Source organism: Chaetodon trifascialis, chromosome 14 (genome assembly GCF_039877785.1).
Source record: "Chaetodon trifascialis isolate fChaTrf1 chromosome 14, fChaTrf1.hap1, whole genome shotgun sequence".
Lineage (NCBI taxonomy): Eukaryota > Metazoa > Chordata > Actinopteri > Chaetodontiformes > Chaetodontidae > Chaetodon > Chaetodon trifascialis.
This window is the reverse complement of record NC_092069.1, coordinates 27,133,413-27,154,685: the sequence shown is the minus strand read 5'-3', so window position 1 is coordinate 27,154,685 and position 21,273 is coordinate 27,133,413. Positions and strand designations below refer to the sequence as shown.

At 48.6% G+C, this 21,273-nt stretch overlaps 1 protein-coding gene across 8 annotated transcripts in view; it reads right to left on the bottom strand.

Moving 5' to 3' along the window:
* Nucleotides 1-326: 326 nt before the first annotated feature.
* Nucleotides 327-21,273, bottom strand: part of mapkbp1 (mitogen-activated protein kinase binding protein 1) — a 28,313-nt gene continuing 7,366 nt past the window's right edge. Inside the window, exons 5-32 of one of the 8 annotated variants that reach the window (XM_070979570.1) lie at nt 19,500-19,670; nt 18,326-18,463; nt 18,053-18,235; nt 17,817-17,834; nt 15,930-16,090; nt 15,164-15,362; nt 14,637-14,789; nt 14,250-14,452; nt 13,992-14,083; nt 9,426-9,551; nt 9,237-9,307; nt 8,904-9,025; nt 8,177-8,252; nt 7,784-7,895; nt 7,534-7,597; nt 6,844-6,972; nt 6,440-6,570; nt 6,165-6,214; nt 5,539-5,694; nt 5,318-5,452; nt 5,103-5,200; nt 4,898-5,025; nt 4,354-4,518; nt 3,666-3,747; nt 3,003-3,475; nt 2,022-2,858; nt 1,693-1,778; nt 327-1,614 (exon numbers count right to left, since the gene is read on the bottom strand). In XM_070979570.1, coding sequence (XP_070835671.1) covers nt 1,366-1,614; nt 1,693-1,778; nt 2,022-2,858; nt 3,003-3,475; nt 3,666-3,747; nt 4,354-4,518; nt 4,898-5,025; nt 5,103-5,200; nt 5,318-5,452; nt 5,539-5,694; nt 6,165-6,214; nt 6,440-6,570; nt 6,844-6,972; nt 7,534-7,597; nt 7,784-7,895; nt 8,177-8,252; nt 8,904-9,025; nt 9,237-9,307; nt 9,426-9,551; nt 13,992-14,083; nt 14,250-14,452; nt 14,637-14,789; nt 15,164-15,362; nt 15,930-16,090; nt 17,817-17,834; nt 18,053-18,235; nt 18,326-18,463; nt 19,500-19,670 — 4,608 coding nt within the window. In that variant the 3' untranslated portion in view covers nt 327-1,365. Of the gene's footprint in view, nt 1,615-1,692; nt 1,779-2,021; nt 2,859-3,002; nt 3,476-3,665; nt 3,748-4,353; nt 4,519-4,897; nt 5,026-5,102; nt 5,201-5,317; nt 5,453-5,538; nt 5,695-6,140; nt 6,215-6,439; nt 6,571-6,843; nt 6,973-7,533; nt 7,598-7,783; nt 7,896-8,176; nt 8,253-8,903; nt 9,026-9,236; nt 9,308-9,425; nt 9,552-13,991; nt 14,084-14,249; nt 14,453-14,636; nt 14,790-15,163; nt 15,363-15,929; nt 16,091-17,816; nt 17,835-18,052; nt 18,236-18,325; nt 18,464-19,499; nt 19,671-21,273 lie in introns of all 8 variants that reach the window. The other 7 variants (XM_070979572.1, XM_070979566.1, XM_070979571.1 and 4 more) reach the window with 7 other exon arrangements.

The following is a 21,273-nucleotide window of genomic DNA, read 5'->3' as shown; positions in this document are numbered from 1 at the left end:
CCTGGAAATATTCTAAACATCTGGATTTAGTCTGTGACAGGACGCAGCTTCAGTCAGTCTGACGCGTTTCCATCGTTCATTCACAACCTGAACAATCGTGGGCGTCGTCTCATTTTCACCAACATTAACTTGGCAGTTCATTTGTTCACGCAGCGTCCAATCAGATCAGCTGACCAATCAGGAAACAGGCTGACGCTGAGGGCCGTCCAATAGAAACTTCTGCTCTGTTCAGTGGTCACATCAGCCTCCATGACGGCCGACCGAATGCTCACCAACTCATCAAACAGCCGACCAATCAGCTTCTGAGAAACAGCTCTAGTAAAAACTCAGAATAAGTCTCAAACTTTTATTAAATTGAGAAAAAACATGAAAACATTTCAAACTAAACTTTGACCTGTTGTTCTGTGAGAAAGTCAGTGTTACAACAAACTGTTAGAAACAATCGACCCCAAATTTAACCCCAACGATCCAGAAAACTGAGTCTCTAAAAACAAACTTCAGGTCCATGATTGTAGAAAACATGGCGTCAGTGTAAATTCAGAAAGTCGGTCAGTAGTTAAACTGTAACAGTAAATAAATACGAAGAGTCCATTGCAAACTTGACGTCGCCTGAACGCATCGTGACGCTCTGCTGCAGGAAGTCTGCTTCACATCCGAGTGACCTCAAAGAAAATTTACATCAAATCAAAGAACAATAAAGTTTGTTCAAAACGAACGTGACAAAATGTCTCATATTGCTGTTTGCTCCTTCAAAAAGTTTCTACAGTCTAACATCAACGTTTCTACGACAATAATCAAAGATCAATAATCCAAACGATCCGGTGGCTCGTCGTCATTCCCTCCAAACAAACTTCAGGGAACATCAACAAAAACAAATCAGCAGAAAAACGTCTTTAAAAAACAACTCGACTGGAAAAAGTTTGTCGCTTCAGTTTCTACAAACTCGTTAAGACCAGAGAGATTCTTGCATAACGATAAAAAAGGAATAAAAGTCCAGAATCAAAATCAAAATGGCTTCAGATCCTTCATCTATGAAGACGAGGAGGAGGAAGAAGGTGAGGGAGAAAGACGACAAGAAGATGGACGATTTGGACACAGAGGACAAGCAAGAGGAGGAGGAAGATGAAGACAAGCGGATGAAGATGAGATTGAAGAAGGATAGAAAATAGTAAAGAGAAAAAACAGGAGAAAGATGAGGGGGTAAAGAAAAGTAGAATGGAAGGAGGAAGACGAGGACTAAGGAGGAAGAGTAGACAAGAGGGAGGAAGAGAGGAAGAAAAACAGAAGAAGAGGAGAAGATTGTTTTAGATCACATGCGCGAGGAGGAGGAGGAGGAGGAGGAGGAGGAGGAGGTGTGGAGTGTCTTCAGTCTTCAGAGTCGTGTGTGTTGATCCTCCTGTGAACGGCCTGCAGCAGGAGCAGAGAGTACTCCTCCAGGAGAGCCGCCGTCTTCACCTCCCCGACTCCTCCCAACCCCCCCTCCACTCCCACAATGCTCGGCGTGCTGAGCGGCAAACAGTCGAGCTCCGCCCTCATGGCCTGGAAGGCCTCTGATAGGACAACGGCCATCTGACGCTGGTCGGGGGCGGAGTCATCAGGAGAGGAGCCGCTCACCTGAACGAGAGTGACAGGTGAGTGACCTGAGAACACACTGCTGATGATGTCACAGGTGATGTCAGCAGCGACACTCACCTTCCTGTACAGGTGAGTTGCTCTCTTGAAGCAGCTCTGCAGCTCATTGGTTAGAGCTCTGCAGGTCTCCACACTGATTGGCTGGTCTGCACAGACGGAGAGAAGCAGAAGGTAAGAATCACTTCAAAAAGTCCACCTTCAAATTCAAGAAGGAGCAAAGTGACGACGTGAACTCTGAGGAAAATAAAACGGGTAGAAAGTGAGGAATCAGTTTCTGCTGACGATTTGTTCCAAACATCCGTCTGAAGAAAAAGACGTGAAGAAGAAGAAAAACACAAAGGAACGACAGGAAGTGACGACAACAATAAAAGAGGAGTGAAACGTCTCACCCTTCAGTATGGAGGGAGAGGCAGAGCCCTGACGGAGAGATGACAGGATGAAGGGATGAAGAGGAGGAGGAGGAGGATGAGAGTCCAAACCTGCGTTGTCTCTCTGCTCTGCATCAGTTTGAAGCTCCTCCTCCTGTTGGGGGGGAGTCAGGGGGGAGACGGACACCGGAGGAGGCCGCGAAGAGGAAGACGAAGAGGAGGGCGATGACGAGAAGGATGCGAGGGAAGGCTTGTCGGGGAGCGGCCTGCCGGGGACCCGAGCCTGGAGACCGCGGGGGGGGGGGGCTGCCTGGTTACCATGGTTACCCACAGCTGAAGACGAGGAGGCGGCGACGACTACGGGGACAACAGCGGCGTGAGGGGGCGTGGCCAGAGCGGCGTTGGAGGGCACCACAGCAACAAGAGGAGGCGGAGTCTCATTGACCTGAGAGGAGGAGGTTACTGCCTCCACCGCCAGCGAAGACGTCACCGAGGGGTCCTCACTGGGGTCAGACATGTTGAGGCCGTCCCCCACAGAGATGGAGCGCGACATCTTGGCCATGGAGCTGGCGGTGGGGCTCATGTACGAGCGTGGCGCCGATGGAGCGGAGGAGGAGGACGACGATGACTTCCTTGGAGTGACAGCAGAAGGAGCAGCAGCTGCAGTCGAGGTGATGGCGACTGTTTCCTGCTGGGGCGACCTGGGGGAGGCGGGGCCGGGTCTCTGAAGGGACGGGGCTGTACATGGGGGGCGTCTTGGCGAGGAAGGGAGGGTGGTGGGACGTGGCAGGGGGAGCGGCAGCTGGGGGGAGGCCTCTCTGGACAAACGGGAGATTGAGTGAGTGAGCGAGGAGTCACCTGAGGAAGAGAGAGAGACTTTAAATCCCTGAGGATAAGTCCAGGACAGGTCCTAAGTCCCTCAGGACCAGTCCAAGACAAGTCTGGACAGACTGGCTTGTACCTTTCGTGTTCACCTTTGTGTCTCCATGTTTTGAGTGTTACCTGTGTCGGTCAGCAGGCTCTGGACCGACTGAGCCTTCCGAAGTCCAGAGGAGGAGTTCAGGTGGGAGGCTGCAGCCCGAGCCGTTGGGCCCAGGTTCCTCTTGGACTCCACTGTGGTTTGGACCTTCTTCTTCAATGGGGAGGGCCGGTGGGTCTGCTGAGCCGAGGAGGTCCCCTTGTCTTCTACCTGGCTCTGGAGCTGATCTGCATCCTGCTGGCTTTGGTTCCCAACCTCAGGAGGTTGTGTTTGGTCCTGGCTGGTCTTGTCCTGTGGCTGTGCCTCGTCCTGAAGTGAGGGGATCTGCTCCTGGTTCTCTTTCTGGGTTGGGTCCTGGTTCCATGACACCCTCCTGTCCTTGGCCCGGTTCTGGTTCTGATCCATCAGAGGTCGGACCTCTGAGACCAGAGGACGGGCCTTCACTTCCCCCCCTCCTCCTCCAGTGTTCCGAGATGGGAGAGGAAGCACAGTCCGACTGAGGAGGCGAGGAAAGAGAAACAGTTTATCATCTGAGTCACGACGACACAGAAACAGAATGAGAGGGTTTTTGGACAGATTTGGGGTCTAAAGGTCTCAGCTTGCTAAAATTCTGCTGATGTGATTCTGTGCTGCTCTGATGACGCTGGTCAACATGCTGAGAGGAGCTGTGTGATTTGATGTTTTACCTTCCAGCTGAATTCTGGGACAGGAACCTGGAGGAGATGCTGAGACTCTCACTGGAGCTGTGAGACGCTCTGCTTGGACTCCCTGTCAACAGACCACATGTTATGTTGGGGACAGTCCTGGTCCCTTTGTCTTTACCCTCCACAAAAATCAGCTAAGTGCCTCCTGCTAAAGTTCTCTGATGGATCTGCGGTCATCTGCTTTCTAACTGATGTTCTCTATTAATAACAATAAATAATATTGATTAATAATGTTCATAATCATTTGATTTTCAACATCAGACACCAGCAAACAGATTAACGCCTGATTTCTACAAAACGCTGTCTGTCTGGTGTCGTTGAAACTTAACTCGTACCAAGGTGTACTTCGACTGGCTCTGTTTCTGCAGACAGAACTCACTAACGAACCAACCAGCTAACGAGCCCCCACAGGAGCCCGTCAGCTGGTTGGAAAAGTGGATTAAGTCACCAAACGACTCTTTAGACCATTTCCATTGCTGAGCAAACACCTCTGAGCGTTTCGGCTGGGGGGGGGACTTCTAGCTTGCAGTGACAAACTTCTCAGATCTTTCTGGACGGCGGTGGTGTAGTCGAAGTTAGTCGTCAGTTCCAACGGTCTCGACCTCGTTTGTCGTGTGGACGGTGAGATGTTTGCTGGTGGTGGTGCGTTTGAGACGAGCTCCTGCTGTACCTGAAGCTGAGAGGTCGGCCAGCGTGACGAAGTGCTCCTTCAGGAAAGCCTCCTGGTCTGGAGTCTGAGGGACGAGCTGGGAGGCCCTGACCTCTCCTCGGCCTCCCTCGTCTTCATCGTCCTCCAGCTCAGAGGAGTTTCCATCCACACTGAGAGGCTCTGAGTCTGACAGATAACAGAGGAAGACAGACCGTCATGTGTCTCACCGTCTCCTGCAGGTCTTTCTACAGCAGTGGAAGTGTTGACAGTAAGTGCTGCATGCAGTAAAGTGTCTCCTTTGTGTTGGACTGAAACTAACGATTCTTTTCATTCTGGATCGATCTGCTGATCATTGATCGATCGATTGATCGCTTTGGAAACTTTGTGAAAACAGTGAGAAATGTGGTCACGATGAGCCCAAAGTGACGCCTCCACCATGTTTGTTTGGTCCAAAGCTCCACATGATGACAAACACATTCAGATCATTGAGAGAAAAAGCAGCCAATCAGACATGAGATGATTCCACAGCAAAGATCACGTCAATCCGTTTGTCTGTCTGTCTCACCGTCTCCTGCAGGTCTGACTGGACTGGACAGGCTGGAGCTGAATCCCAGTGAGCAGCCGCTGTCTGGACTGGGTTTGTCCTGGTGTCCCCCTGCAGCGGCTGGACCCGCCTCCCTCACCTGGAACTCACTGACAGGAAGGGGTGGAGTTTACAGAGGGCAGGCTGTAAACGGGGGGGCAGGTCGACAGTTAGGAAACAGTCCTACCTTCCTGCCAGGCTCACTCTGTCCTCCCATTGGTCAGGATACAGCACTAGATCCTCCCTGTCTGGGCTGTGATTGGTCCTCGTCTCATCGTCCTTCGCCTGAACAGATCACATGACATTGAATCAACCAATCTGAGTGTGGCGGTTCACTGTTAACAACACACGGTGACAAAACCAGGACCAGGAAGTGAACTCAGGTCAGATGTGTGTTCTCACCCAGGCAGTGGTGACCTGCAGACTGACTGTGCTCCCCAGCTCCTGATTGGTCCTGTGAAGCCCCACCCCCACACATGGGCCCCTCCCACCCACGTTGCAGGGGGAGGGGTTAACATCGAGAAGGTGGGGCTTGATCTGAGTGGGCGGGGCAGAAGGTGAGGTTAACATTCACTTCATGTCGATAAAAAGAGTTTGAAGCATCATCCGCTCCTTATCCTGACCTCCTCTTGCTCCACCTGTGGCTCCTCCTGTCCGTCGGGGCGGTACGAATCCAGCAGCCTCAGGTCCAACATGGACTTCACCATCAGGACGCCATCTTCCGCGCTGCCTGTCCTCCTGGACCAGCGACGACGAGGGGGTCGACCACCCAGTACCTCCTGAGGAGTCCCAGAGAGACGGTGAGAGCTCAGAGGAAACCTGGACAACACGTTTAACACACACGTGTTTCGTATGTTCTGTCCACAGACAACCACACACGATCATGTGAGGAGGATGAACTCTAATGGACAACACGTCAGCGTGGTGAATCACCTGAAGATCAACATCAGCTCAACCAATCAGCTTCAAACATGGGCGCTGCTGCAGAGACGCTGCAGACTGTCAAACAGACGTTCAACCGACAGCAGATCTGAACCATCAGACTCTGATTCAGGATCAGTGTGATGAGGGACAGAAGACAAACAGTGGAGCTGACCTTTGACCTCTGGGATAGAAAATGTCATCACTTAATTCTGTATGAATGTGAGGAAGGTTACATCCTCATCATCATCACTCCTCACAGATCTGATGAGTGACGTGTGAGTCACATGGTTCACGCGTTCACTCGGGTGACGTCCTGTGCGCTGACCTTGCTGCTGCCTCTGCCGTCCACAGAGCTGAATCTGTCCTCAGGAGCTTCTGCAGGAAGAACAAACATCACATGTTCTCATCAGCTGTCTCCTCAACGAGCTGCAGGTCAGTCAGAGTTCAGAGCGGCCGTGAAAACCTGTTCGACAGCCTCAGTTTGTCCACAAACTGCCCTCTGATCAGTTTAATCACAGCTCCACATCCCGTTTCCTCCTAAAAACACACAAACCCACTCTCTGCTCCACGCTATCACATGGTGTAACCGTGGCAACAGACCTGTCTCCACCTCCAGGCTTCCTGCTGGGACCATATAAGGACAACAGAGCTCTTCTTCCTCCTCCTCTTCCTCCTCCTTGTCGCTGTCAGATGACATGGTGACGACACGAGGAGTCGACGCCTCCCTGCTGCTGCGACACGTTCGCGCACACACGCACACACACACACACATCAGTTTCGGTCTAACTTTAAGAGAAAAACTTCACAGCACAGATGTTCGATAAATCCTCTGTGATGCCGACAGAAACTCTGCAGCGTTCAGAAGAAAACAGATTTTTTGATGGATGAATTTTGTTTTTCTCGTTACTGTCATGTGATCAGTCTGTGGATGATACATTTTGATTTTGTAATCACTGACTTTGGATCAGTTGAAGGTTTTTCATCTCTTGTACTCATAAAGTTACCTGAGGTTCGCCGCTTTCTGCTGAGGTGCATTCTGGGATTTCTTCATGCTGCTGAGAGGTCGGAGGTCAGCCAGTCGCTGCCTCATCCTGATGGTCAACTCAGGACTAAGACGCCACACAAAGATACAGCTGCACGCATGCACACACACACACACACACACACACACACACACACACACAAAGACAGAGGTTTTGTGATTAGTTTCATTGAGTTTCTGAATGTTTTGATTTCGAGAATCTCTTATTAACAAGCTGTGATGTCATCATGCTGAATATTAAACTGTGATGTCATCTTGCTGAACATTAAACTGTGATGTCATCATGCTGAACATTAAACTGTGATGTCATCATGCTGAACATTAAACTGTGATGTCATCTTGCTGAATATTAAACTGTGATGTCATCATGCTGAATATTAAACTGTGATGTCATCATGCTGAACATTAAACTGTGATGTCATCTTGCTGAACATTAAACTGTGATGTCATCATGCTGAACATTAAACTGTGATGTCATCATGCTGAACATTAAACTGTGATGTCATCTTGCTGAACATTAAACTGTGATGTCATCTTGCTGAATATTAAACTGTGATGTCATCTTGCTGAACATTAAACTGTGATGTCGTCATGCTGAACATTAAACTGTGATGTCGTCATGTTAAATTCAGATGTAAAAAGTGAGACGTACCTGTCTCCAGACACTGTGATCAGATGTCTGCAGTCACTGCTGAACTTCAGACCTGTTACAATCTCTGATAGACAGACAGAGCGTTCGTTTCATAAATACATTCATTTAGTCATTCTTCTTCTTCTTTGCACTGATTAAACAAACGTGTCCAAACAGACTTACATTCATATGTTGTTAAATATATTCATTCATTCATGCATTCATTCATTCACCACAGACAGTGGCTGCAACAGATCAAAGGCTGACTGACCGGAGTGTCCGAACATGGTGGCCACACACTCTCCGGAGTAGAAGTCAAATATACTGATGTTCTTATCTGAACAGGAGGTGGCGATGTAGAGGCCTGACGGGTCAATCTGCACCTGAGGAGGACAGAGCAGGAGGGGTGAATCGGGGAGACGTCACCATGGCAACAGAACACTGATTCTGGATGGAAGGTGTGACCTCCGTCTGGCCAACATGATTCAGCAAAGAGGAAAAAAAAACACGGACTTGTTTATTTCTTTCAGCCAATCACAGCGGAGTCAGGTGGCGCTGAGCTCAGCCTGCAGCCGTGGAGCTCCGCACAAACAGAGGAAAAGCGACCAGGTGAAGGTACCTGCCGCTTCAACAGTGTAGACCAGGTGAGCCAGACCAGATTTACCTTGATCAGAGTCCCGTCCTCGCCCTGAGAGCCTTTATACAACTTCTTCTGTTTCCCATTACTGATGTTAAAGATCCTGCAGAGGAGGAAGAGGAGGAAGAGGAGAAGGTCAGCACTGCTCCCACAAAGACTGCTGAAGCACATCCAAACTGAGAAGGATCAAACTGAAGACACCATTCTGCAGGACACCTGCAGGGTTCTCTGACTTCACCTGAAGGAACCTGCAGTGCGGTTCCCACTTTGACCAGCAGGTGGTATCTCAACAACACTCAGCAGCCAAACTGGAAACCATTAAACCAGTCCAGTCCACATCACCTCATACAAGATGAACTCACCAGACCTGGAGCCAGAACCAGTGAATAAATGAATACATGAATGAATGAATCTATATGTATGTGGTGCGTTCAGGGCTGCTCTGGAAACTTCATTCCTGCTGTCAAATATTATTACAAGAAATCAAACATGCACAACCGATAAACGTGGAAGTTATTAAAGAGAGGCTTCACAGAGAAAGAGAAAGAAAGGAGAAGAAAATACAGAAGAAAGGAGGGGGGGGGGGGAGGAAGAAGATAAAGAGGGGAGAGGAAGAAGACAGCATTAGGACCGTTAATCCTAATCCAAATCTGCAGAGTAATCCATCCACCAGACTGAACGGCCATGCTTGTTTCAGCAGAAGGTGGATTAACACACACACACACACATACACACACAGGCAGGTGTGTGTTACCTGATGCTGCGGTCCTGACAACCCACTGCTGCGTACTTCCTGGTTGGTTCAATGTCCATGTCATAAAGAGTCGTCTTCCTCACCACATGATGCGTCCGCGTGAACTCCAACCCCTCCTCCATCTGTGACCACAGGAAGAAGAAGAAGAAGAAGAAGAAGAAGAAGAAGAAGAAGAAGAAGAAGGAAAGAGGAGGAAGAAGAAGAAAGAAAAATGAGAACAAGAAGAAGAAAAAGGGGAAGAAGAAGACAGAAAAGAGGAAGACGAGGCTTCTTCCTGAAACACCTGAACATCAGTGGATCTGCTGCGTGACACCACTCAGGTGTCGTTCTCACCTGCTGAGCAGTGCGGAAGTAGACGCTCTTATCGGCTCCACAGCTGATCATCCTCACCTTCCCCTCATTGGCTGACAGACAGGAAGGAGACGATGATGTCAGAGGACAAATATCAGCAGCAGAATATTAAACAACAACTTGGACTGTACATGATGAGACTGTGAGGGGTCAGAGGTCATCGAAACTGACCGGCGAATCGGACGGCAGTGATGGACGACGAGTGTTCATCCAGAGTCTGAACCAGACTGTAGTCTCTGCCCGCATCCAGGACGTGGATCAGACGATCCCGGCTGGCCGTGGCTAATAACTGGAGACCTGACAGACAGAGACAGAGAGACACAGAGACAGACAGAGAGACAAACAGACAGACAGAGACAGAGACAGAGAGAGACAGAGAGACAGAGACAGGCAGAGAGACAAACAGACAGAGAGAGACAGACAGACAGACAGACAGACAGAGACAGACAGACAGAGACAGAGAGAGACAGAGAGACAGAGACAGGCAGAGAGACAAACAGACAGAGAGAGACAGAAAGACAGACAGACAGACAGACAGACAGACAGACAGACAGACAGACAGAAAGACAGACAGACAGACAGACAGACAGACAGACAGACAGACAGAGAGACAGACAGACAGACAGAGACAGACAGACAGACAGAGACAGAGACAGAGACAGAGAGAGACAGACAGACAGACAGACAGACAGACAGACAGAGACAGAGAGAGACAGACAGACAGACAGACAGACAGACAGACAGACAGACAGACAGACAGAGACAGAGACAGAGACAGAGAGAGACAGACAGACAGACAGACAGACAGACAGATCAATACTGAACACATCCTCACATGAAGCTTCTTGAATGATCCTCTGATGACTTTACTCTCTATCTCATGACCCCTGCAGGACACCGTACAGAGTCTCCTGTCCTCTGAACTCATGGTGCACGTGTGTGAGTGTGTGTGAGTGTGTGTGTGCGTGTCACTGATGGTGTTCACTGCATTATGTGTTGTTTTATTTTGTGTGTGTTGTTACGTGTTGTGTGTTTGTTGTCAAGTGTTGTGTGTGTGTTGTTAGGTGTGTGTGTGTTGTTAGGTGTTGTGTGTGTTGTTAGGTGTGTGTGTGTTGTTAGGTGTTGTGTGTGTTGTTAGGTGTGTGTGTGTTGTTAGGTGTTGTGTGTGTGTTGTTAGGTGTTGTGTGTGTTGTTAGGTGTGTGTGTGTTGTTAGGTGTTGTGTGTGTTGTTAGGTGTGTGTGTGTTGTTAGGTGTTGTGTGTGTGTTGTTAGGTGTTGTGTGTGTTGTTAGGTGTGTGTGTGTTGTTAGGTGTGTGTGTGTTGTTAGGTGTTGTGTGTGTGTGTTGTTAGGTGTGTGTGTGTTGTTAGGTGTGTGTGTGTGTTGTTAGGTGTTGTGTGTGTGTTGTTAGGTGTGTGTGTGTTGTTAGGTGTGTGTGTGTTATTAGGTGTGTGTGTGTTGTTAGGTGTTGTGTGTGTGTTGTTAGGTGTGTGTGTGTTGTTAGGTGTGTGTGTGTGTTGTTAGGTGTTGTGTGTGTGTTGTTAGGTGTGTGTGTGTGTTGTTAGGTGTGTGTGTGTTGTTAGGTGTTGTGTGTGTTGTTAGGTGTGTGTGTGTGTTGTTAGGTGTTGTGTGTGTGTTGTTAGGTGTTGTGTGTGTTGTTAGGTGTGTGTGTGTTGTTAGGTGTGTGTGTGTTGTTAGGTGTTGTGTGTGTGTGTTGTTAGGTGTGTGTGTGTGTTGTTAGGTGTGTGTGTGTGTTGTTAGGTGTGTGTGTGTTGTTAGGTGTTGTGTGTGTTGTTAGGTGTGTGTGTGTGTTGTTAGGTGTTGTGTGTGTGTTGTTAGGTGTGTGTGTGTGTTGTTAGGTGTGTGTGTGTTGTTAGGTGTTGTGTGTGTGTGTTGTTAGGTGTGTGTGTGTTGTTAGGTGTGTGTGTGTGTTGTTAGGTGTTGTGTGTGTGTTGTTAGGTGTGTGTGTGTTGTTAGGTGTGTGTGTGTTGTTAGGTGTGTGTGTGTTATTAGGTGTGTGTGTGTTGTTAGGTGTTGTGTGTGTGTTGTTAGGTGTGTGTGTGTGTTGTTAGGTGTTGTGTGTGTGTGTTGTTAGGTGTGTGTGTGTTGTTAGGTGTGTGTGTGTGTTGTTAGGTGTGTGTGTGTGTTGTTAGGTGTTGTGTGTGTGTTGTTAGGTGTGTGTGTGTGTTGTTAGGTGTGTGTGTGTTGTTAGGTGTTGTGTGTGTGTTGTTAGGTGTGTGTGTGTTGTTAGGTGTGTGTGTGTTGTTAGGTGTGTGTGTGTTATTAGGTGTGTGTTGTTAGGTGTTGTGTGTGTGTTGTTAGGTGTGTGTGTGTTGTTAGGTGTTGTGTGTGTGTTGTTAGGTGTGTGTGTGTTGTTAGGTGTGTGTGTGTTGTTAGGTGTTGTGTGTGTTGTTAGGTGTGTGTGTGTTGTTAGGTGTGTGTGTGTTGTTAGGTGTGTGTGTGTTGTTAGGTGTTGTGTGTGTTGTTAGGTGTGTGTGTGTTGTTAGGTGTGTGTGTGTTGTTAGGTGTTGTGTGTGTGTTGTTAGGTGTGTGTGTGTTGTTAGGTGTGTGTGTGTGTTGTTAGGTGTTGTGTGTGTGTTGTTAGGTGTGTGTGTGTTGTTAGGTGTTGTGTGTGTTGTTAGGTGTTGTGTGTGTGTTGTTAGGTGTGTGTGTGTTGTTAGGTGTTGTGTGTGTTGTTAGGTGTGTGTGTGTGTTGTTAGGTGTTGTGTGTGTTGTTAGGTGTGTGTGTGTTGTTAGGTGTGTGTGTGTTGTTAGGTGTTGTGTGTGTGTTGTTAGGTGTGTGTGTGTTGTTAGGTGTTGTGTGTGTGTTGTTAGGTGTGTGTGTGTTGTTAGGTGTTGTGTGTGTGTTGTTAGGTGTGTGTGTGTTGTTAGGTGTTGTGTGTGTTGTTAGGTGTTGTGTGTGTTGTTAGGTGTGTGTGTGTTGTTAGGTGTGTGTGTGTTGTTAGGTGTTGTGTGTGTGTTGTTAGGTGTGTGTGTGTTGTTAGGTGTGTGTGTGTTGTTAGGTGTTGTGTGTGTTGTTAGGTGTGTGTGTGTTGTTAGGTGTTGTGTGTGTGTTGTTAGGTGTTGTGTGTGTGTTGTTAGGTGTGTGTGTGTTGTTAGGTGTGTGTGTGTTGTTAGGTGTTGTGTGTGTTGTTAGGTGTGTGTGTGTGTTGTTAGGTGTTGTGTGTGTTGTTAGGTGTGTGTGTGTTGTTAGGTGTTGTGTGTGTTGTTAGGTGTGTGTGTGTTGTTAGGTGTTGTGTGTGTTGTTAGGTGTGTGTGTGTTGTTAGGTGTGTGTGTGTTGTTAGGTGTTGTGTGTGTGTTGTTAGGTGTTGTGTGTGTGTTGTTAGGTGTGTGTGTGTTGTTAGGTGTTGTGTGTGTTGTTAGGTGTGTGTGTGTTGTTAGGTGTTGTGTGTGTGTTGTTAGGTGTGTGTGTGTTGTTAGGTGTGTGTGTGTTGTTAGGTGTTGTGTGTGTGTGTTGTTAGGTGTGTGTGTGTTGTTAGGTGTGTGTGTGTGTTGTTAGGTGTTGTGTGTGTGTTGTTAGGTGTGTGTGTGTTGTTAGGTGTGTGTGTGTTGTTAGGTGTGTGTGTGTTGTTAGGTGTTGTGTGTGTTGTTAGGTGTGTGTGTGTGTTGTTAGGTGTTGTGTGTGTTGTTAGGTGTGTGTGTGTTGTTAGGTGTGTGTGTGTTGTTAGGTGTTGTGTGTGTGTTGTTAGGTGTGTGTGTGTTGTTAGGTGTTGTGTGTGTTGTTAGGTGTGTGTGTGTTGTTAGGTGTGTGTGTGTTGTTAGGTGTTGTGTGTGTTGTTAGGTGTGTGTGTGTGTGTTGTCAGGTGTTGTGTGTGTGTTGTCAGGTGTTGTGTGTGTGTTGTCAGGTGTTGTGTGTGTGTTGTCAGGTGTTGTGTGTGTGTTGTCAGGTGTTGTGTGTGTGTTGTCAGGTGTTGTGTTGTGTGTGTGTTGTCAGGTGCTGTGTGTGTGTTGTCAGGTGTTGTGTGTGTGTTGTCAGGTGTTGTGTGTGTGTTGTCAGGTGTTGTGTGTGTGTTGTCAGGTGTTGTGTTGTGTGTGTGTTGTCAGGTGTTGTGTGTGTGTTGTCAGGTGCTGTGTGTGTGTTGTCAGGTGTTGTGTTGTGTGTGTGTTGTCAGGTGCTGTGTGTGTGTTGTCAGGTGTTGTGTGTGTGTTGTCAGGTGTTGTGTGTGTGTTGTCAGGTGTTGTGTGTGTGTTGTCAGGTGTTGTGTTGTGTGTGTGTTGTCAGGTGCTGTGTGTGTGTTGTCAGGTGTTGTGTTGTGTGTGTGTTGTCAGGTGCTGTGTGTGTGTTGTCAGGTGTTGTGTTGTGTGTGTGTTGTCAGGTGTTGTGTTGTGTGTGTGTTGTCAGGTGCTGTGTGTGTGTTGTCAGGTGTTGTGTTGTGTGTGTGTTGTCAGGTGCTGTGTGTGTGTTGTCAGGTGCTGTGTGTGTGTTGTCAGGTGTTGTGTTGTGTGTGTGTTGTCAGGTGCTGTGTGTGTGTTGTCAGGTGCTGTGTGTGTGTTGTCAGGTGTTGTGTTGTGTGTGTGTTGTCAGGTGTTGTGTTGTGTGTGTGTTGTCAGGTGCTGTGTGTGTGTTGTCAGGTGTTGTGTTGTGTGTGTGTTGTCAGGTGCTGTGTGTGTGTTGTCAGGTGCTGTGTGTGTGTTGTCAGGTGTTGTGTTGTGTGTGTGTTGTCAGGTGTTGTGTTGTGTGTGTGTTGTCAGGTGCTGTGTGTGTTGTGTTTCTCACCTGTGTCTGGTTTGGAGAACTCGAGGCAGAGGATCTCAGAGTCGTGAGCCTGAACGTTCATGATCTCCTCCATACTGTCCAGATCATGGATCCTACAACACACACACACACACACACACACACACACACACACACACACACACACACACACACACACACACACACACACAGTGTGCTCAGTGGAGTGTGTGTGGACTTGATGAATCAGCAGCTAAAGTTAAGTCTTCTGTCTGGACCCCCCCCCCCCCCCCCCCTCACCTGAGGACTCCCATGCGGTCTCCGGAGGCCAGGTGCTGTCCATCCGGACTGACTCTCAGGGTCCTGATGCCCGCTCGGCTCTGGTCGGCCTGCTGCCCCTCTGAGCCTGATGGCCCCGCCTTCTCTGTGCTGCCCCCGGCGACGCTGTCCGTGTCCAGCAGGCTGGAGACGTTGTCCTCCACATAAATAACTTTCTGCAGGTCCTGAGGGGTCAGAGGTGAGTGAGGTCATGAGGGTGCCGGGTCAGAGGCACAGGTGCAGGCCAGGCATACAGGTGCAGGACAGGATAGGTGCAGGACAGGACAGATGTACAGGTGCAGGCCAGGTGTACAGGTGTAGGTGTGTAATGCACTGTAAATATAAAGGTAAAGGTGTGTGTTCTCGTACGTGGCTCAGGATGTTCCTGTTGACGACGTTGAGACCGTCGATGTTCCACAGTCGGATGGTGTTGTCTGAGGAGCAGGACAGGAATGATCCGGGGGGGAGATGCACCTCCCCTCCTTCTCCGCCTCCTCGGTCTCCTCCCCCCTCTGGATACACCTGCAGGAGACACAAGAAGAGGTGTTCACCTGTGGTCTTTCAAGTCATCTCAATGAAGTGTTTTAAAAGCCTCATTTGTGTCACTGTTTCCCCGCCCCCTGAACGGTGCTTGTCCAATCGCAGCTCAGCAACAGTAACCAGTCACAGCAGGTGCGTCAGTGTTTCACTCATCAAACACACAAACGTCAAACTGTGACTTCAGTTTCTTTAAAATGTCCACAGAACTTGTTCAGGTCATTTGTTGGACTGTGCTCACGTCCACGTCTGGAGTGAATCCTTAACGATCCTGACACGCTGACCTCAGAGCAGCATGCTGCAGGTGCTTTAACGATGTGTTAGCTGTGTGATCTTTGACCTCTGTCTGGGCCACCCACCTCCAGGCTCCACACACAGGAGGAGTGGTAGAGGGCGGAGTACAGCTTTCCCGCCCGGCGGGGGTCACGGAGGTCTCGGACGTCCCACACGTAAACACTGTGGTCATTGTAGACGCACGACAGCCAGCGGTTGGTGGGGTCGTAGGTCACCGCCACGGTGTCAGGGTAACGAACCTCCGACCTGCAGGAGAACAGCTGACTGAGGAGGAGGAGGAGGAAGAACAGAGTGAGACCAGAGAGCTGAGTTTATGAGAGCTCCGGAAGGAATGTGTGATACATAGAGACTAAAAAAAATAACAGCCACGCTGATGTTTCTGTGGTTTCCACGGTAACCGTCCACATGTCCAGTGGTCAGCTGACCTCTGAATAAAAACCAGACTGAGGCTGAGGTTAAAAAAAGTTCTACAGGCTGACATCATGTGACCTCTGACACGCGTCCACGTGAGTTCTTCTGGGTTAAATGTGGGCGAAGTCAGACGAAGTGATGATACATCAAATTACATCCCATCACAGTTGATACGTGTCACACGTTCACATACGTGTCACACGTTCACATGTGCACTTTATATCACACATATACATACATACATATGAACCGCAGGCGTGTTTACTGAACACAAACCAAACGTTGCATCACACAGGTATGTAGTACAAACATTTGCTCCCACGTGGGTTGAATGTGGACCCGTTTGTATGAGTTACCTGACAGGTGTGTGTGTATGTGTGACCTGTCACGTATGTGTTATCCGACAGGTGTGTATTCTACCTGGCGTCCACCATGGTGGCGATGTCAGCTCCCAGACAGTGTGGGCGGGGCAAAGTGCACAGGAAGTGCAGGCTGACGGGGCTGAAAGCTCTGACTGTCCCGTCAGAACAACCACAGAAGATCAACTCGTCCGTGACGGACAGACAGGTGGCCTGAGACGTCTGAGGACACACAGACACACAGGTGAGTCAGAGTCAAACCATCACAATCCTTGTTGAGTTATGAGGACACAACGAGACAAACGGACAGATGGACGGACAGACAGACAGACAGACAGACAGACAGACAGACGGATGGACAGACAGACGGACGGAGGGCTGTTATTGTCTCTCTCTGTTTCTTCAGAAGTCACATGACCTCATTCTCAGACCTCCTCAGTCTAACTGCCTTGACGCTCTCTGTGACCTTTGACCCCAGCTGAGATCTGGTGCAGAGTTATGTAACTTTGTCAGAAATCTGGATCGACTGTGAAAAATCAAACATCATGACGACCTTAGACGTGCAACACGCTGCAGGTCTGTGCTAGCAGTTTCTACTTGCTTCCAGTATTTGTGCTAAGCTAAGCTCAGCTAAGCTCCTGTTCAATAATCATGATGGAACATGGAAATCAGACTTGGAGCTGTTCTTCCTGTGAAGCCTGAAGATGTAAATGAAGTGAGAGAATGTCAGTGGGTGAAGACGAGGACAAAGACGGCTTTGACACTGAGCTGCTGCGTGGCGTCAGCTCTGTGCTGTGGTATCACTACTGCAGTACTGCAGCAATGGGTGAGTGCTGCATGCTGGTGGGCATGACTGATGCAGCGTTCAGGGTCATCGGTAAATCAGAGCGTGGATGGTGGACGGGGTGATGTGTCATTCAGCCAATCAGGTGAAGCGTTGGTTATGAATGACAGTGGCGTGCTGTGAAACCAACCAATGGAGTGAGATAAAAGAAGTGGGCGTGTCTGAGTCAGTCAGTTCAGCCAGTGAGGATAAAGATTGAGAGTTCAGCCTGAACCCGTTCTCTGCAACAGTTCTCAAACTACTCGTGTAGCAGAACACAAGCTAACGTCAGCGTAGCATGACACAACGGTACAAGCTAACACGTTGGACACTGACAGCACAGGCACAAAGTCAGATAACTTTCTGATGAAGCACTCATCTCCCAGTTTGTCGGAGTCGTTGTTGAAGGTTGTACAGTGATGACCTCATCGTGATGCTTTGTCCTAGTTTACGAACCTTTTTGTTGTCGTTTGGTGATTAACGTTAGCTATTTTTAGCCGTTAGCCTCTCTGCAATGATGCAGGAATGTTCAAAGACGACTGGACACGAGACAAGGCGGTGGTCAACACTGCGTTAAGTACAGAGCTTTTCACTGATCGATACAGGAAGTGAAAAACTGAATTTTCTGCAACAATATTTTGGTTTGTTTAGTCTTTAAGATGAACTTTATGTCTCTGAAATAAACCAGTCACAGAGTTAGCATGTGAGTGCTTAGCTCACTAGCTAAAGAAGTTGGCTAATTATCAAACAGCAACGAAATGTCTCCAAATGTCCAACACCAAAAGATTCATTTTGCTGCTTTCTGGACTGCTTGTTAGCTTCTACAGTGAAGAGCTAAAAGCTAACAGCTAATGTCTGACTGGTAACAAAGATCACGTCTCTGAAGAAACAAAAACAGCTTTACGTCCTTTATTTCAGGTCAAACTGACTTTCAGACTTCTTGTTCTACGTCTCCTCTGTCGTGAGTCTAATAAGCCTTCATCCATCACGGTGAACGAAGCCATTCACAATACAGCTGTCAAACAATCAATCAATCAATCTGATCAGGAGTGAATTCTCAAAAACAGACGACAGAAAAGGCGTCACAGGCTGAACTGACTGAGCTCAGGTGAGAGGACGACTTACGGCGGCAGAGTCGACTCTCTGCACAGGAAGCAGAGGAGGAAGCAGAGGAAGTTCACGTTAGAGGGTTTCGGATTAAAGACAGCCTGTCTCTCATTGGCTGTGGTCGCACACCTGTAGCCACACCCAGCTGTGATGTCACAGTGTACTGAAGTACGGCTGGACATCACTGCAGAAAACTAATGTTCAAGGTAAGTTCATCACTTTGATCTTCCTGAAACCAGAGCGCTCAGACTCACCCGCAGCTCGACCCACTTGTCGAGGAGCCGCCGGTCGTTGAACTCGCACAGCAGACCAGAAGAAGTGATGCAGAAAGTGGACGAGGCCTGCCGACCACGCCCACACGCCACGTCACTGAAGAAATTGTTCCTGAGCTCTCCCAGCAGCCCTGAACGCCCCAGCAGAGGGACAGTGGCGTTCACCTGGAGACACGTGGAGAGGACGTTCAACAAACACGACGATTGCACGAGATGCTTTCATCAACGGGTCAGTCATGTGATTGGCTCGAGAACCTTGGAGGTCTTGGCGTGGTCCAGGTACCAGAACTTGACATGGCGGTTGCCGGCGGTGACAAAGTAGGAGCTGTCGTCTGAGAAGGAGACAGCTGTCACCTTACTGGACACCTTATTGGCTGCAACCACAACGTTTTTCTGAGGGACAGACACATGAAACAACGTGAGAAGCGATGGTCAAAAACACGAGAACAAGTCAAAGCTCAGAGACGTTCACACAGACAGCAGAGGTCATGTGATCGGAGCATGGGACTCTCATTGGACGCGTAGACTTCACAGAAACGAGGCTTCACAGAGACATTTTCAGAATAATGTTGATTGATCAGAACAACAGACTGAACATCTGTTGACTGATCGACTCCAGCTGCTTCCTCTTCCACTTCCTCCAGATGTTTCACATTAAAAGCAGTTGCAGTGGCGTCCTCGTCGTCTGTGCTGACAGACATCAAATGCAAACACGACGTTCCCTGAAGCTGTTTTCTCTCCGTCCGTCTGTAGGAAGCACTGCAGCTCGTTTGAGAATAACACTGGATTCCAATTATTGACTGATTGATTGTATTGATGTGTTGACCACTTTAAGGTGAAGTTCATCTTAACGACTGCTGGGATCAATAAAGCTGCAGCTTGTTCAATTAATCTAAATCTGGAAAGTGATTCCAGTGACCAAACTACTGTAACAGAAAGATGTAAAAACAGCCGTCTGTGGAACGCACTGAAGAGGAGCTTCAGTACGAAGGAGGAAGCAGAGTACAAGGACGTCAACGGTGCGTTCAGGAGCTCCTCGACGGCCCAGGTTCATGAGCCGGTGCGTTCGTGAGCTTTAATGGAGGATAAAGAAGAGCTCTAACTTTGTGAATGTGGCTCACTCTGCATGGACGGTGACAGAGTTACCGCCTCACGCTGCATCGTTCAGTACGTGTGATCAAAATGTTTATCCGAAACATGTGAAGCAACAAAAAAGTTTTCCAAACAAACATTTCATTTCATCTGTCATGTTTCTGTGTTTATGACGTCAAAGTTGTGGACTTTGCGAGCTGTTTTTCCTTCTTCACGTGGCGTTCACGTGAATGTTCCCAGTCGTAAAACCCAATTTTCTGATTATTCTGATGGCACCTGAATGTGTTCCACTGGGGAAGTTCATCAATCACTCGTCAATCATTAGTCGCTCCGTTACCTTCCAGTTCCAGACGTTGACCATCATGTCGTGTTGGTAACCCACGCTGACGATGTATTTCCCGTTGGGAGAGAACGCCACGCAGGCGACTCCATATTTATGTTCCTGCAGCTCAGCGACCTGCAGACGTTCCGACACCTCCCAGACTCGAACCGCCGGCATGTGGCCACTCTGAGGGAGGAAACACATGATCAAAAACTTTTCATCACACAAACATGGAGTCATTCCTTAAGGTTGAAGAGGTCACTCTGAACTGTACAAATACATTAGAAACAACTTAAAGAAGCTAATTCAGCCAATCAGAGCTTCAACGACCAAACTGATTCCGATCGACTGTTATGATCTCAACTAACAGCTTCGGTGAGGGATCAATAAAGTCTTATCTGAACCTTTTATCTTCTGAGACCTTTGGGGCTTCATGCCCTCAGTTCTGCCTCTCAGGCAGGAAGTGAACTTTGACTTTTATTGCCAAATTACATTCAAATTCATTTATTTCAACTGATGGTTTGCTCGGGACAGGAGGGACGACAGCAGGACACTAAAACCAGCCTGGACATCAGTGAGGAGTCTGCACAGTCCAGAGGATCCGAACAGACAAACCAGCCCCCGTCTGTCCACCTGCTGCCGTCTGACAGACGTACTGAAGAACCTGCTGCTGGACCAGCAGAGGACAGAACAGAAAGACCAGCAAAGGACAGAACAGAAAGACCAGCAGAGGACAGAACAGAGAGACCAGCAAAGGACAGAATAGAGAGACCAGCAGACGACAGAACAGAAAGACCAGCAAAGGACAGAACAGAAAGACCAGCAGAGGACAGAACAGAAAGACCAGCAAAGGACAGAACAGAAAGACCAGCAAAGGACAGAACAGAAAGACCAGCAGAGGACAGAACAGAAAGACCAGCAAAGGACAGAACAGAAAGACCAGCAGAGGACAGAACAGAAAGACCAGCAAATCACAGAACAGAAAGACCAGCAGAGGACAGAACAGAAAGACCAGCAGAGGACAGAACAGAAAGACCAGCAAAGGACAGAACAGAGAGACCAGCAAAGGACAGAATAGAGAGACCAGCAGACGACAGAACAGAAAGACCAGCAAGGGACAGAACAGAAAGACCAGCAGAGGACAGAACAGAAAGACCAGCAAATCACAGAACAGAAAGACCAGCAGAGGACAGAACAGAGAGACCAGCAGAGGACAGAACAGAGAGACCAGCAAAGGACAGAACAGAGAGAACAGCAGAGGACAGAACAGAAAGACCAGCAGAGGGCAGAACAGAGAGACCAGCAGAGGACAGAACAGAGAGACCAGCAGAGGACAGAACAGAAAGACCAGCAAAGGACAGAACAGAGAGACCAGCAGAGGACAGAACAGAAAGACCAGCAGAGGACAGAACAGAAAGACCAGCAAAGGACAGAACAGAAAGACCAGCAAAGGACAGAATAGAGAGACCAGCAGACGACAGAACAGAAAGACCAGCAAAGGACAGAACAGAAAGACCAGCAGAGGACAGAACAGAAAGACCAGCAAAGGACAGAACAGAGAGACCAGCAGAGGACAGAACAGAAAGACCAGCAAAGGACAGAACAGAGAGACCAGCAGAGGACAGAACAGAAAGACCAGCAGAGGACAGAACAGAAAGACCAGCAAAGGACAGAACAGAAAGACCAGCAAAGGACAGAATAGAGAGACCAGCAGACGACAGAACAGAAAGACCAGCAAAGGACAGAACAGAAAGACCAGCAGAGGACAGAACAGAAAGACCAGCAAAGG